The 15,160-nt window shown below is 41.4% G+C and overlaps 1 protein-coding gene across 2 annotated transcripts in view; it reads right to left on the bottom strand.

Moving 5' to 3' along the window:
• The window catches only part of LOC139226299 (clathrin heavy chain 1), a 104,080-nt gene that overhangs the window by 57,964 nt on the left and 30,956 nt on the right, over positions 1 to 15,160 (bottom strand). For both annotated transcript variants that reach the window (XM_070856951.1, XM_070856950.1), the window contains exon 3: positions 5,951 to 6,158. In XM_070856951.1, the coding sequence (XP_070713052.1) occupies positions 5,951 to 6,158 (208 nt within the window). The remainder of the gene's footprint in view (positions 1 to 5,950; positions 6,159 to 15,160) is intronic.

A 15,160-nucleotide genomic window follows, 5' to 3' on the forward strand; every position in this document is an offset into this window, starting at 1 on the left:
CACAGCACTCAAGGATGGGAACATCTACAACTAGCACACAAGGCTAACATTTTCCCACTTGCAAGAAAATGTTGTGGACAGTATAATCCCTATACCAAAAGGTCTTGCTGAATTACATTTTAAAGTTGTATTCTTCAGGCTAAAGCTCATCCACAATTCAAGAGTTAGAAGAAATGAGATTAGACCAATGTTGTCCCGTGTCAGCACACAGCTCATTTGTGTCAGCATGCAGCCCATTTAAAGGGCTGCGTGGCCCATTGTTTTGCACATGTGCGACATTTACCTTTAGAAAAGCCAATCCCAGGCTGTGCGTGACCAGCTGAGACCTGCACAGCCTAAAGGAAACGTTGTGTTGGACCAGTCTTGTAGCATTAAATATTGCCATTTCCTCCCAAAAATACATCTCAACCCTATTCTATAGGGAGCTCGTCACTATACATCTAAAGACCCTTAACAGGGACCAGAACAAAGGGCAAGCTTTGGTCCATGCCAAACAGCCTTTTCCCATTTGAGCCAGACCAACAAAAAAGTAAAGCACCACATTAACTCAATTGTGGTCAGAAAAGCTGAAAGAAATTCCTCGCAGCTCCCAAATACAGGGAAATAAAATCTAACTGCTTAGTGCTTGTTCCCATCCCAAATATCCAGTAATACACAACACTACATAGCAATCAAGATGCAAAATTCAGGCTCAAGGCTCTGTTCTGGTCCGGTTCATAAGTGCAACTTGCATTCCCTCATCCACCTCAAGTTTTAGAATTCATACCCATGCAAACAAAACACCCAAAAAGTCTCAAGTTGGTGGGAATTTAGCATGTTGACAGTCCAGCTCAAGATAAATTTCAGACTATGAAGAGATAGCCAGCCATGACCAAGAAAGGCCATGTCCAACAGTTTTCCTCCATTTTATTTCCATCTCCTTTACCCAAGCTGTTTGGAGCCAGAGTGTTTTACAAGTTTGCTCAAGTTGTGTACATTTTAATATTGATTCACATCTGCATAAAAGTCTGAGCCTTATGGACTTGCCATATTTTTTTGCCTCTTTATGCAGGTGAAAAGAAACTGCAGCTGGCTCAGGTTTGAGTGTTGTGGTTACCTATACTGATTTTGTTAAAAGGCATTTACAAATAGAATAAATGTCCAAGCTAGTCAGGTTTTTTTTTTAAATGAGAAGATTCAGTATATGCGGCCCTTCAACTTTTTCAAACAAACAGTTTAGTGCTCAGCTACAGCAGCTAACATTTCAGCCATGGGAATCTGAAGACTATGCAGCATGAAGATGGTTTGGAGACCCAACAGGCAGTTAGTTTTATAAACAGGACCAGTCTCAAGAGACGAGATTTAAAGTAACTCACCATCTGCTTATACACAAAGAAAGCAGTAAAAAAAAATGCAAAGTAATTGAATCAGTAAAACAAATTCCTTCAGATATTGTGTCACAAAAGTTTATAATTAAGTTAACCTTTGGTAGCCTGTACTGTAGATTTAAATCTCCAACTGCATTTTATAATCTATCATACAGCAGCAGACTTAACACATGAATCAGGCACTGCATGTCACTAGACTTCATTTCATACCTAAAGTGAGTGCCACATGTATCTTTAAAAAAATAATTTGGGTCAATTATACATTTAGAGTGGATGATATCAGGGGCAATAGCTACAGGAAGCTACTGAACCAGAGAAACCTAGGTGTTGGTATCAGTTGTTAATTCAATCAGGAACAGTAACTCCTCTAAACCAGCTCTTAATGACATCAGCACTTCCTGCATAAAGAACAAATCAAAAAACGTAGAACACCGTTAACATTCATAATTCTTTGTACAAGACAAAAGTAAATGAGGATTTTAAAGCAGTTCAAATTGGGCATATAAAAAAATTCAGCCAAAAATGTAAAAAAGTGTGGTTCAGTCTCAACTGGAGAACTGTGTCCAATTCTGGGCACTGCACTTTAGGGTGGGAAGGCCTTAGAGGGTGCAGAAAAGATTTACAAGAATGGTTCCAGGGACTTCAGTTACATGGATAGACTGGAGAAGCTGGGGTTGTTCTCAGAGCAGGGAAGGTGGAGGAGATATTTGAGAAAAAAGTGTTCAAAATCATGAGGGTCTAGACAGTAGATAGAGAACATGTTCCCATTGGCAGAAAGGGTCAAGAACCAGATTTAAAGGTGAATGGCAGAAGAACCAAAAGGCAATGTGGAAAAAGTATGCATCTAGTGGTTAGGATCTGGAATTCACTGCCCAAAAGGGTGGTGGAGACAGATTCAAGTGACTTTCAAAAGGGAATTGGATAAGTACCTGAAAAAACAGGGTTATGGGGAAAGAGACTAGCTGAAGTGCTCTTTGAGTGCCAGGCCTCCTTCAGAGCTATAACCATGCTATGATTAAAGCTCGAGAACCTCTGAAGTAGAGTAAGCTGCACAAATATCATGAGTGCCTTTTGACTTGCAACCCAAGTTTATTTCTGCAGTTGGGGACTAGCCCCATGTATGTCTCCACAGTTTACTTTCCCACTGTGCTATACTCTGCAAGACATCTGTTGCAAACAGAAAATTGGTTTTATGCACATGACCAGCATAATGACAATTCCATTGAGGGGTCAGACACAAATTCCCAGAATTTGTGGATGCAATGACAAACTCAGCATTTGGCCTCATTACACAAACTAACTAACTAACTTCTGACATCTGCACGTGAGTGTTAAATATGGAAACCCAGAGCCAACAGAGATTGTGATTTCCCGCTCCTCCACAGGGTGCACTGTTGAAGTCCTCGCAGATGGAAATCAACTGACGTGAATTTACATTTCTGCTCTAATCTTGCTGTAAAAATCTCAAAGCATTAAGCCTTGAATGAGGTGTAACTAGAACATACCAAGTAAGTTACTGAACAACCTTTAGCCTGAAAAACACCTTGTGGATTGTCAAGCGTCTCCATTTGTTAATCTCTTGTGCATGTCCCAATCTTTAATTCACTAAATCTCCTGATGGATAAATCAGTACTTTTTGCTTCTAGGCTTGCAGTCTTGAGAATTCTTCACTGATTGGCTGCTCAACCTGGTTGCCAGAGATCCCCTATATATGGCACCATAATGAGAACGGTGAAATTGATGGCAGAGAGACAGCACTAGATCTTTGTGGCCATTTTTTTTTTAAATAAATGGTCAGTGGCAAGTGCTGTCACTTTCCCGGCAACTGCAAAATCCAGGGCAATCAGTTCGCACTTAGCTGGCCAAAAGCAGAACTAGTGAATCCAGTGGCAGTACACAATACCCACAAAAAAAGTGTCGCCATTGCTGATAGACATAGACTGGTCTTGTTTTAATTCCTGCTAACCATACACATACCAATATATTGCACTGTAGCAATGTAAAAGCACCTTAATGAGAAACAGGGAACTAGGTATGACAACAAATTTCTGAATCCACAACACTAAGCAAACAACCCAGAGGAATAAAATGCAGAAATGGCACTTTCCTCATTTTGCTTTCACAATACAAGAGTTTTAAGAACTTGAATTTGGCATTGGGGACATGTGGTACTATTTTCAATCTACACAATTCATAGTCTGACACTATCTACAAGCTAAAGTTTTACTTCATTAAGCACAGGCTTGCGTGGAATACACACACACTCCAGTTGGCCCAAGGTGGTGCTACAATAGTGTCAGGCACATTGGTGGGGGACTGGAGTAATGTACAAGCCAGACCAGGCAAGGACAGCAAGGTTTCTTTCCCCAAGGACTTGTGAATCTATTAGTAATTGAAATCCAAGCTTAAACACTGGGAAGATATCCAATTTTAGGTGACTACCAAAAAAAAAAAGAGAAACCACCAACAGTAATATCTAACCAAAGAGCAGTTTTACTAAACTAAAATCTGTGATAAATTTGGATAATTTCAACCACCTTTCAAGTTAAAATTCACTGTAGCAATTGGTTTTCAATTAAAGCTCACTGCAGATATTAAGCCAACCTCATTTAAACTACAGGTTATCCATTGGTACATAATCAATTGGAGGTTGAATAACAGTTAGGAGTACATTCTTAGCTAGATCAGAGGTGACCAAGTGATAAAAGCCAGAATTTTCTGACCAGGATGAAGTCACTGGAGAATTCCACATCTGGCTTATTAAAGCACAAGGATGCATGGCAACTGTATCTTAAGGGGGATGAGACCTAGATGCAATATGTAACAAACAGACTCCATCCTAAACCCAATGTGTTGGATGCCAGAGTAAAATATTTAAACTGTTGTAACAGTTTCTGAATGCTTTAGCTAAAATTTAAAATTCTGCAAGTTGCCTACATTAATTTAAACATTCAATTCTACCTGAACCAGCTAGAGGCAGCTGGAACCAGACACTGTACATTTCCTGCTACATTTCAGTGGCTCAGCAAGCTTTATTCTAAAGTTACCCAAACCAAAGAGCAAATGTAAGTGGTCTTCACTGCAGCCAATTACAAGTAACTACACTCAAAGCTTGTGTTAAATATGGATTTCAGTTAAGTGGGTAAAAACTGAAGTCATCCAGTATATTTGGATAACTGGGATCCAATTAATATTGCAAGAGCAAGGTGCAATGAACAATGCACTGAACACCAGCATTGGTTCCAACTAACCATGTGATCAGTTCCATGCAAGCTTCATGTTGGTCAAAAGATTTATATAATGTCTTCCCAATTAGGTCCATCTGAATTAAAATTAGTGCATCATGAGTCTGCATTAAGGATCACTAGACCCTCACTAGTGGGGGGGCATATTTCTTGGTTTGTCATCAAGATGCCCAACTTCAGTGGCTTGTAAGGATAGCTTCCCCACCCCTGACATGGAATCCTAATGCATATTCTGTGATCCTGAATCACATGACGAGTTAAAAGATCAGTTTTGCAAAAATATTCTGTACTATCTGCTCTTCAATTCACTTGCACCAGCATTTCCTATTGAAGTTGAGCATTTAAGACAGCTTGTGACAGATTACAGCTGATTGAAGGGATGCTTTGAGAATGGCATGAGTCGAGATACTAAGTAACTGATGGCACAGGATCAGAATTGAAATGAGTCAGTGTTTACTAGTACAAGCAGTCCAAGAAGCCAGTGTGACTAATAGGCTCATCAATTCTGTTGGCACACAGACTACTGAAATGTAGCCACCCCAGGAAAATCAGAGACAAGCCTGTGCAGACTAGGAGCACCAGTTGATACTGCCCACAGGTGTGGCCTTTTAACTTGGTTTTTGGTTTAAACAAACATGCACTACTGATGTAGGGCAAAGTCAGTGAACACAGATTCGAGGGGGTACTGCAGTTCTGGAGAAGGAGTCAGAGGAGCAATCATTGCTGGAGACCTCTTGCCAAGTGCAGAATTATCCTTTTCAATGTGCACTGGCAAGCAACAGTGCTGCTGCCATGACCAATGGAGCAAATGTCAGTTTACATTTCTCAAAACCAAGGTGTTCTGCTAATATGCCATTAGAAATCAGTCCCTTGCACCAAGTTACCTATGGGCACAGGCAAAGATGATGCAATGCAGCTACCATGTTGCAAATCCAGGCTTTAGGAAACAAGGGAACTCCAGATCAGCACCAAAAAAAACATGGTTAGTCTTATGCACCTAAACACTGGTAACAACCTTAAAGTTAAAATGTGCACACTTGCCATCATTTGTAGCCACAAGTCAAGCCCATAGGTGTGAAGGGAGTCATTTACAGATAATGCCAATGTAGTGACAAGACTAATGATGGCACAAGCCTGCACAAACTTGTATTTCAAGACTGCTAAAGAAAGTTCAATCCAAAACAAGACAGGAATGTGAAAAGGCATCTGTAAACCTACACAATGTCTGGCCCAGCAATCAGTACTACAGCAGACAAACTCTTCCCATTGGCAAACACAACAAAACTAAAATCAGTACCTTTTAGTCAACTGCCACCAAACCATTTATAACCCACTTACCCTTTAATGCGATAACCTTGCTGGCTGGGTTCATAATGGCACTATCGGCAGAGATTGGACGGCGAATGGGATTGGTGGGCTCATTCATGTCAATGATGACCACCTGGGCTTGCTCACCAACTTTCTCCCGAATGCAGATGAACTTGTCAGATTCCATAGTAAGGGTGCTGAACCCTATATTAGCAGGATTAATGCCCAGGTTTTGGAGCTGAAACAAAAAAGTTTGTTCAATGAGTCAGCATTCAAAGTGCATCTATGCCAAAAAGTTACACCACGTGCGCAAGCAAGATGTGGAAACATGAATTTAAATCCAGGAAATGCTCTTCGCTACAAGCAAGTCCTATACAAGAGATCAAAATTTTTTTTTTTTTTTAAAAAAGGACCATGTTTATAGTTGGGAACCTGCTAATTGTTCCAATAAACTTATTTTCAACATTGATACCCTACACAAATGAGAAAAAAGGTAAACCAAGTGATGTTACACCATGCTTGAATTTATTAAAGTCTGTAGGAGAACTTGTAGACAAGAGTTGAAGGGAAGGAGGGTTTAAGAGTTTGACTGACTCAGTACACCAGGCACACATACTTGTACATGAATTACCTGGGATGCTGACAATTACCTCCATTTTAAACTTCTGCACATTCCTCAAGCCTATCAATACTACCATGACTGCCTGCTAGAAGAGCATCCCTAGAGGAATGACTGCTCAAACCCAGGTGCTATTTTACATCAGTGGATTTTTAATCTCAATAAATAAGACATTTCAAAAAGCAACTAGAATGCTATTTTTAGTATGTAAAAAAATCCAAATTATTCACAGGTAATTAACCCCTTTCCCCTCCTCAGTGAGTGAAGAGCAACATTCAGGGAAAAGGTACACAAGTTTGCTACATACAACTCTGGTTATCAGCCAAGACTACAGCATAAAACAGGCATCATCTCTAGGTGAAAGACTGCAAACATTTAAAAGTTACTTAAATCATAACCAGCAATACTAAAATTTGAATTGGTTCTGGGTTTTAAATATTCACAATACAATTAGCATGCTATGAATTAAGGGGCATTCTAAAAATGTAGTCAAGTTTATATGGACTTCTGAGAGATTAAAGTAGCAAAAATACACTAGCACCAAGGTTTAAAACAATTCAGTTCACATTCAGTCATTTGTGTATTTCAGCATCCACCAATTTTTAATCCTGCACGAACGCTCATCCTGCTGCCCATCATGTGATAAATGGGTGCGATTTACTGTGCTCATCAAAAGCTGTGCAGCAGGTGCCCAAAACTGCACTGGGAAGCTGGACATCAGATTAGGAGTTGGGAGTAACAGATACTTAGTGAATTCTGTAACTGAAATGCCCTTGGCTAGTCATAAGCAAAGATACTTTTATCAATACTCCATTCTAGATCACTAATCCAAATACTACAATTCTTAACAGCAAGTGTTAATTACTATAATTTTAAGATTATCCTATTTTTTTTTTTAAATACAAGGGTCTAACAATCTGGACACAAATTACACCATCCTAGTTTTAAGACAGCTGGTTTCCCAATAAGTGATTACTGCCATGAATATAATGCTTCATTCCAGAAGTAGAGTTCAAAACAGAATAAGTACTAAAACTGAACAAGCTAAATCCCAAGGAGACTGCCCCATGGAGTGACCAAATCAGTTTACATAGTAGGATAACAATTGACAGACATGGGTAGAGTTACAACCTGACTCCAGTCTGATGTCAAGAAAATGATGTAGCCAGGCAGCATTTGAGGGGGGGGGGAAACAAAAATAGGAGTAGGCCATTTTGCCCCTTGAGCCTGTTCAATGAGATTGGCTGATCTACCTCAATTTCATTATTCTGCATTATCCCCATATCCCTGGATTCCCTCAATATCCAAAAATTTATCGACCTCCGTCTTGAATTTACTCAACAACTGAGCCGCCACTGCCGTCGGGTGGAGAATTCCAAAGATTCACGCCCTCCGAGTGAAGAAATTTATCAGTCCTACATGGCCGACCCCTTATTTCGGAGCCTGTGACCCCTGGTTCTAGACTTCCCAGTCAGGGGAAAAACATCCTCCTTGTATCTACGCGGTCAAGCCCCGTCAAGAAACAGTTAACGTTTCAAGTCGATGACTTTCCGTCAACCTGAAATGTTATGATGCTGCCTAACCAGAGTACTCCAGCATTTTTTATTTGATTTCGATCCAGTATCGGCAGTATTTTGCTGTTGTATTAGATGTCAATTGGATATGGGGTGGGTGGAGAAAGGAGGGGAAAACAAGCAGCAAATATTTGTACTTCTAGATGCCACAATATGGCCAAGTAAAATATGATGTGTTCTATTTTACCCCTATTCCCAAAACAAGCAAGCAGTCAGGTCAGCATTGCATATCTAAATAAATGCAAAGGTTCCAAATTGGCAAGCAAGCCCAATTTTTCAAAACTACATGTATGGAAAGAACAAGATTGCCACTATCAGTTGTAGGTCATCAGCCTACATTCATTAAGAGTCTAACTCAACCAGCACCAAAATCAGGAACATACTAGGACTAAATAACCTATTAGCCAGGGACATCAAGACATCAACTAGAAAAATTCCATGATCAACTAGTCAATGATTCAACTGTACTTTTGATTCTGTAGCACTAAATCATCTGATGGTAGAATGGGAATTCTAGGAAAGTCTCAACAGCAAGTTGGCATTCTTCCAGGGTCACATGAAAAAGTTCACCAGACTGCTGTTTTCTATTGGCACACCATTGCCCAGACAGCACACAAGGTCTATACTAGAGTGTAATTTCAATTGAATATAGAATCAGTTAAATTAGGGAATCCATTCTGAATTCTATACTCAAATTTTCCTTTTTTTGTATACACCAGTGTCATGCAATGCAACATAATAGCTGGTCAACAAAGTTGAAGCCCATGGAATAAAAGGGACAATGGCAGTATGGATACAAAATTGGCAAAGTGACAAGAGTGGTGAATGGTTGTTTTTCAGACTGGAGGAAGGTACATAGTGGTATGCCCAGGGGTCAGTACTAGGACCACAGCTTTTCTAGATATACATCTGACTTGGACTTCAGTGTACAGGACAGTTTCAAAATTTGCAGATGATCAAACTTGGAAGTATGATGAACAGTGAGGAGGATAGAGAGACTTCAATGGGCAGACAAAATGTAATGCAGAAAAGAGCAAGTGATACATTTTGGTAGGAAGAGACAATATAAAACTAAAGGTTACAATTCTAAAGGGGGTGCATGAAGAGACCTTGGGGGGGGGGGGGGGGTGCACCAATCATTGACAATGGCAAGGCAGGTTGAGAAAGTTTATAAAAGCATATGGAATCCTGCAGAACGGATTTACAAGAATGGTTCCAGGGATGAAGGACTGTGGATAGACTGGAGAAGCTGGGGTTGTTCGTCAAGCAAAGGGGCGATGTTCAAAATCCATGAGCGGTCTAGACAGAGAGAAACTGCTCCCGTTGGCAGAAGGATCAAGAACCAGGGAACATGGATTCAAAGGTGATTGGCAGAAGAACCAACATGAGGAAAAACTCAGTATTTAGGATCTGGAATGTACTGCCTGAAAGGGTGTGAAAGCCAATTCAATCATGGCTTTCAAAAGGGATGATAAGTACCCAAAAGGAAAAAAATGCAGGGCTATAGGGAAAGGGCAGAAGAACTAGCTGAAGGCGATTGCAGAGAGCAGACAGGCTTGGTAGCCAAATGGCCTCCTTCAGTGCTGTAACCACTCAGACATTAGATTGTCACTAGTTTTATACTGAAGCTTGACTCATACAACATTGCTGTCTTATGTTTCAGTAAGCATGACAAAACTCAGTATGCAAAGGAAAGCTGGATTTAGACAAGGCAAGTTGAATCAATTTTGAAACTGGGTTTCACATGAAAGCTGTTCTTGGTCAGTTTGTAGCGATGGTAATTTAGAGTACTACATTATTCATGGTTAGCAATACTGAAAAATTACTGGTGTACATTACAAATCAGCCAGTGTCAGCTCGACTCAGCCACCAGAATATTCAGATGGTAAACAGCCCTCAAGTGACTGACTGAAATTGATAAACTCACTGCTGAATTAACAAAAGTAGTCACAGGCATCCTGTATCTTCTTGAGGATAGACATGCTGTGTTAACCACCTGCCTGCATTATTCAGACAGTCTGACTTGATGCATACTGACCATTCCAAATACTTGATATACTGTTGAGTACCAAACATGCCAGAGGAGCTCACTCAGACCCATTTCTATTTGTGTTGTTTTATTTGTGACATGTCTTGCTGTACTGTTAACTCCATATACTGAACTTGACTGGTCCCAAAAGCCTGGAAGGGCATAATCAAGTTGCTAATGTAAAAGGGTCAGAAAAAGGCTACTTTTGCAAATGCACAACAGCAGACAGATTTTAATTTCAATATTGGAAATTATACTAAAGGCTAAACTTTGACAAGTTGAAACAATGTCTGCATCATGTAGGTCTCCACTTTAGCGTGATTTTTCTCCCAGCTCTTTCAAAGCAATGAACCAATTACAGTTAAGGGTAGGCAAACTCTGGCCCAAATAACTGTTGCTCTGACCAGTTGCAGTGTGGTGCCAGAAGTGGTCCTATGGCAACATTCCTTCACGGTATGAAAAGGACACAAGGCCATTTAGGACCATGAGGAGAAACTTCACTCCGTTGTTAACCTCAAATTCTCTAGAGTTGTTGATGCCAGTTCATTGGATATATTCAAGAGGGAACTAGATATGGCCCCGACAGCTAAAGGGATCAAGGGGTATGGAGAGAAAACAGGAAAGGGGTATGGAGGTGAGTGATCAGCCATGATCTTATTGAATGGTGGTGCAGGCACAAAGGGCCAAATGGTCTACTTCTGCACCTATTTTCTATGTTTCTATGTTTGTCTGTGCCATCCAAAAGTTATCCCATTGCCAGTCCTCTGCCTGCATCACTGGCCTCAAATGTTGTGCACTTTGGTTTTTGAGCAAAGGGACAGGCAGTAGAGGCAAACAAAGCCACCAACTAGCATCCATATTTCAAAGTCAAAGACGGTCAGGGTCCCCATCAGCATCAAGGCAAATTGATCTGCACAGAAAGACCAAGTTTTAAGGGAACTTCTGCCACTGATTAAGCAGCAATTGTGCAGCTTCACACGAGTCTTACAGCAGTCATCTTTTACATGTTCCCAGATGGAAGCATCTAACCACCATTCATCTTTTGCTCAAGTCAGTTGCATTCCCAAGGTAGCTCATGAATGAAGCACTTGGATGTTTAGGACAGACAAGTATACTAGTTTATTACTTGCTCATGCACCACAGGCAAGAAAGCAAGAACTTTGTATAGCACCTTTCACAGCCTCAGGACATCCCAAAGCACTTCAGCCAGTGAAGTACTTTTTTGTAATGTAGGAAATGCAGCACTACGCACAGAGCAAGGTCCCACAAACCACAGTGGAACAAATGACCTGATGATGTAGGCATTAGAGGGATAAAAGTTAGCCAAGACATCGTAGACTACACTATTCAAAAAGAGGAAGTTCTTCACCTGAAGGGTCAGGTTTAATAACTCATCCAAACGACCACCAGAAAGTACTGCACTGGTGTAGTCTGGATTAAATGCTCTAGTCTAGAGTGGGGCTTGAACCCCAACCTTTTGGAAATGCTGCCACTGAGGCAAAGTGGTCACCTTGAGAATTGGGACCCACATCCCAGTGTGGCTAGTATTTTGCACCACCCACAAAACATTAGGGATGATGCACAAAGAACTGTTCAAGATGGCTAATGCAAGATCACAGTACAAGAATGCCATTAATGAGCACTCCAAACCCTGCTGTTGCCAAAATCCCTTTTCAGAAACGAACTGCTCTACAGTTCTGGAGCCCATTCAAAACCAGCCAAATATCTACCTCTTCAATAAACACTATTTTGGCAGAGGTTAGACCTGAAGCTGGAGACAGCCACATACTTTTGTAAAAGTAAAAAAATCCTTACAATCAATCAATGCATTAAATATTGATGTTGAGTGAATGAGCCAAACTTGGAATAAAAGTGGCTTTGCTGATCACTAGTTGGCAGTGGGTGGGTACGATTGCAGGAGAAACTTGAATCAGCAGTTCAAAAACATCCCATGTAAATGAATTCAGCCACTAATCTAGTGGTTCTGGTGCAATTAGTCAAAGCTTTTAGCTCAAGCTACTTTAGAAGGGTAGGGGAGAAAAATTCAGCACAGGAGCCACTTAACGTAACTATTTTGGCCATTTTTCTGCCTAAATGGCAGAGATTTCCAAGCTGAAACATAGAAAATAGGTGGAGGCCATTCAGCCCTTCAAGCCTGCACCACCATTCAATACGATCATGGCTGATCATGCACTTCAGTACCCCATTCATGCTTTCTCTCTATACACCTTGATCCTTTTAGCTGCAAGGGCCACATCTAACTCCCTTTTGAATATATCTAATGAACTGGCCTCAACAACTCGTAGAGAATTCCACATGCTCACAACTCAAGTTTCTCATCTCTGTCCTAACTGGCTTACCCCTTATCCCAAGACTGTGACCCCTGGTTCTGGACTTCCAACATCAGGAACATTCTTCCTGCATCTAACCTGTCCAATCCCATCAGAATTTTATATGTTTCTAGGCGATCCCCTCATTCTTCTAAATGCCACTGAATACAAGCCTAGTCGACCCTGTCCTGTCATCCTGGGAATCAGTCTGGTGAACCTTTGCTTCCATCCCTCAATAGCAAGAATGTCCTTCCTCAGATTAGACGACCAAAATGGTACACAATATTCAAGGTGTGGCCTCATCAAGGCACTGTACAACTGTACAAGACCTCCCTGCTCCTATACTCAAATCCTCACTACGAAGGCCAACATGTCATTTGCCTTCTTCACTGCCTGCTGTACCTGCATGCCAACTTTCAATGACTGATACCATGACACCAAGGTCTCATTGCATCACCACTTTAACTAATCGGTCACTATTCAGATAATCTGCCTTCGTTTTTAAACCATTGAAGTGGATAACCTCACATTGATCTACATTATACTGCATCTGCCATGTATTTGCCCACTCACCTAACCTGTTCAAGTCACCCTGCAGTCTTAGCATCCTCCTCAGCTCAGTGCCACCCAGCTTAGTGTCATCTGCAAACTTGGAGCTATTACATTCAATTCCTGTGTTTAAATGAAAAATTAATATCTGGGGTCCCAGCACTGAACTTTGCAGTCATAGGCAGTCCCTTGGGATCGAGGAAGACTTGCTTCCATTCTTAGCAGGAGTTCTTAGGTGGCTGTACAGTCCAATACAAGAACCACAGTTTGTCACAGGTGAGACAGGTAGTCGTTGAGGGAAAGGGTGGGCAGAGCACCTGGTTTGCCACACGCTCCTTCCACTGCCTGCGCTTGATTTCTGCATGCTCTCGGCGACAATACTCAAGGAGCTCAGTGCCCTCCAGAATGCACTTCCTCCACTTAGGGTGGTATATGGCCAAGAACTCCCAGGGGTCAGTGGGGATGTCGCACGGAGGGTTTGAGGGTCTCCTTATAATGTTTCCTCTGCCTGCTTTTGGCTTGTTTGCCGTGGACAAGTTCAGAGTAGAGCGCTTGCTTTGGGAGTCTCGTGTCTGGCATGCAAACTATGTGGCCTGCCCAGCAGAGCTGATCAAGTGTGATCACTGCTTCAATGCTGAGGATGTTGGCCTGAACAGGGACGCTAATGTTTGTGCGTCTGTCCTCCAAAGGATTTGCAGGATCTTGTGGAGACATGGTCCATGTCTGAGCCAGAGGAAGGCGGGTATTACTACGGCCCTGTCAACCATGAGCTTGGTGACAGTTGAGGGCCCGATCTTCAAACACTTTTTCCTCAGGCAGCACTGGTGGATCTCATCAATGCCTGCTCTTGTTGATAGGAGGCTCCCGAGATAGGTGAAATGGTCCATGTTGTCCAGGGCCACGCTGTGGATCTTGATGCTTGGAGGCAGTGCTGTGCAGCGAGGACAGGCTGGTGTAGGACCTTTGTCTTAGTCACTGCCTGCCATTCTGAAAAAGACCTGTTTATTCCTACTCTATTCCATCTGCTAACCAGTTCTCTAGCCATGTCAATACATTACCCCCAATACTATGTGCTTTAATATTGCATACTAATCTCATGTGGGACCCTGTGAAAAGCCTTTTGAAAGTCCAAATACACCACATCCACTGGTTCTCCATTGTCCACTCTACTAGTTACAGCCTCAAAAAATTCTAGAAGATTTGTCAAGCATGATTTCCCCTTCATAAATCCACGCCGACTTGGACCGATCCAGTCACTGCTTTCCAAATGCACTGCTAATACATCTTTAATAATTGATTCCAACATTTTCCCCACCACCAATGTCAGGCTAACAGGTCTATAATTCCCCATTCTCTCCCTGAAGCACCTGTGCAATTATATTCCTTTTACTCAAGACTGCTGTAATATTGCAGACTGAAGTAGACTGCTTGAACAAGCAACAAGAGTCAAGACATTTTTTTATTACTTGTGGCCATGTGTCATCTTCACTTTAGGATACCAGTGACACTGAATTGAAATCGAGATCTAGATGCTCAGTGGATGAGACAAGGGGACAGCCTACCCATTTCTGGTCAGCTGTACTCCAATGAAAAGGCCATGCAACTATTCAATTCGACATTAATTCACAGATGCTTGAAGTTAAATAGTAGCTACTCAACAAAAGCCTCTAGTATACATGATGTCCAAATAGAGCTATGGGCCAGTTTCATTTCTTCAGCTAAGCTTCTTTTAGAAAGTGTTAATCAGGAGATTGACAGTTAACCCAGCTCCTTGGGTAAATAATTAAACAGTGACCCAGTTTAAGTTAGGAGGTATTCAGTAGCTTCACCCTTGATCCACTGGTGAAACTGAACACTACATCAATACCAACTTCCTGCATAGCTCACCATCCCAACCCAAGGAAACTGGAAATTCTTGACATTTTTGAAAGAGACTAAGCAAGCCTCTTTCCTTCCACTTCTCCCCTCCCAAGAAAGTTCATTTCTGCTTAACAGCACAGTAAATTACTGAAATAAAACATTGCAATAACATTCACATTGATAAGCAGTGAAATTAAGGAGCAGATTTATACTTTCTGCCTTAAACCTTCAGTTTGAAATGACCTTTAAAGGCAATATTAGCCACACCTTGCCTAACTT

The sequence above is a fragment of the Pristiophorus japonicus genome, chromosome 16 (assembly GCF_044704955.1).
Source record: "Pristiophorus japonicus isolate sPriJap1 chromosome 16, sPriJap1.hap1, whole genome shotgun sequence".
In the NCBI taxonomy this organism is placed as follows: domain Eukaryota; kingdom Metazoa; phylum Chordata; class Chondrichthyes; family Pristiophoridae; genus Pristiophorus; species Pristiophorus japonicus.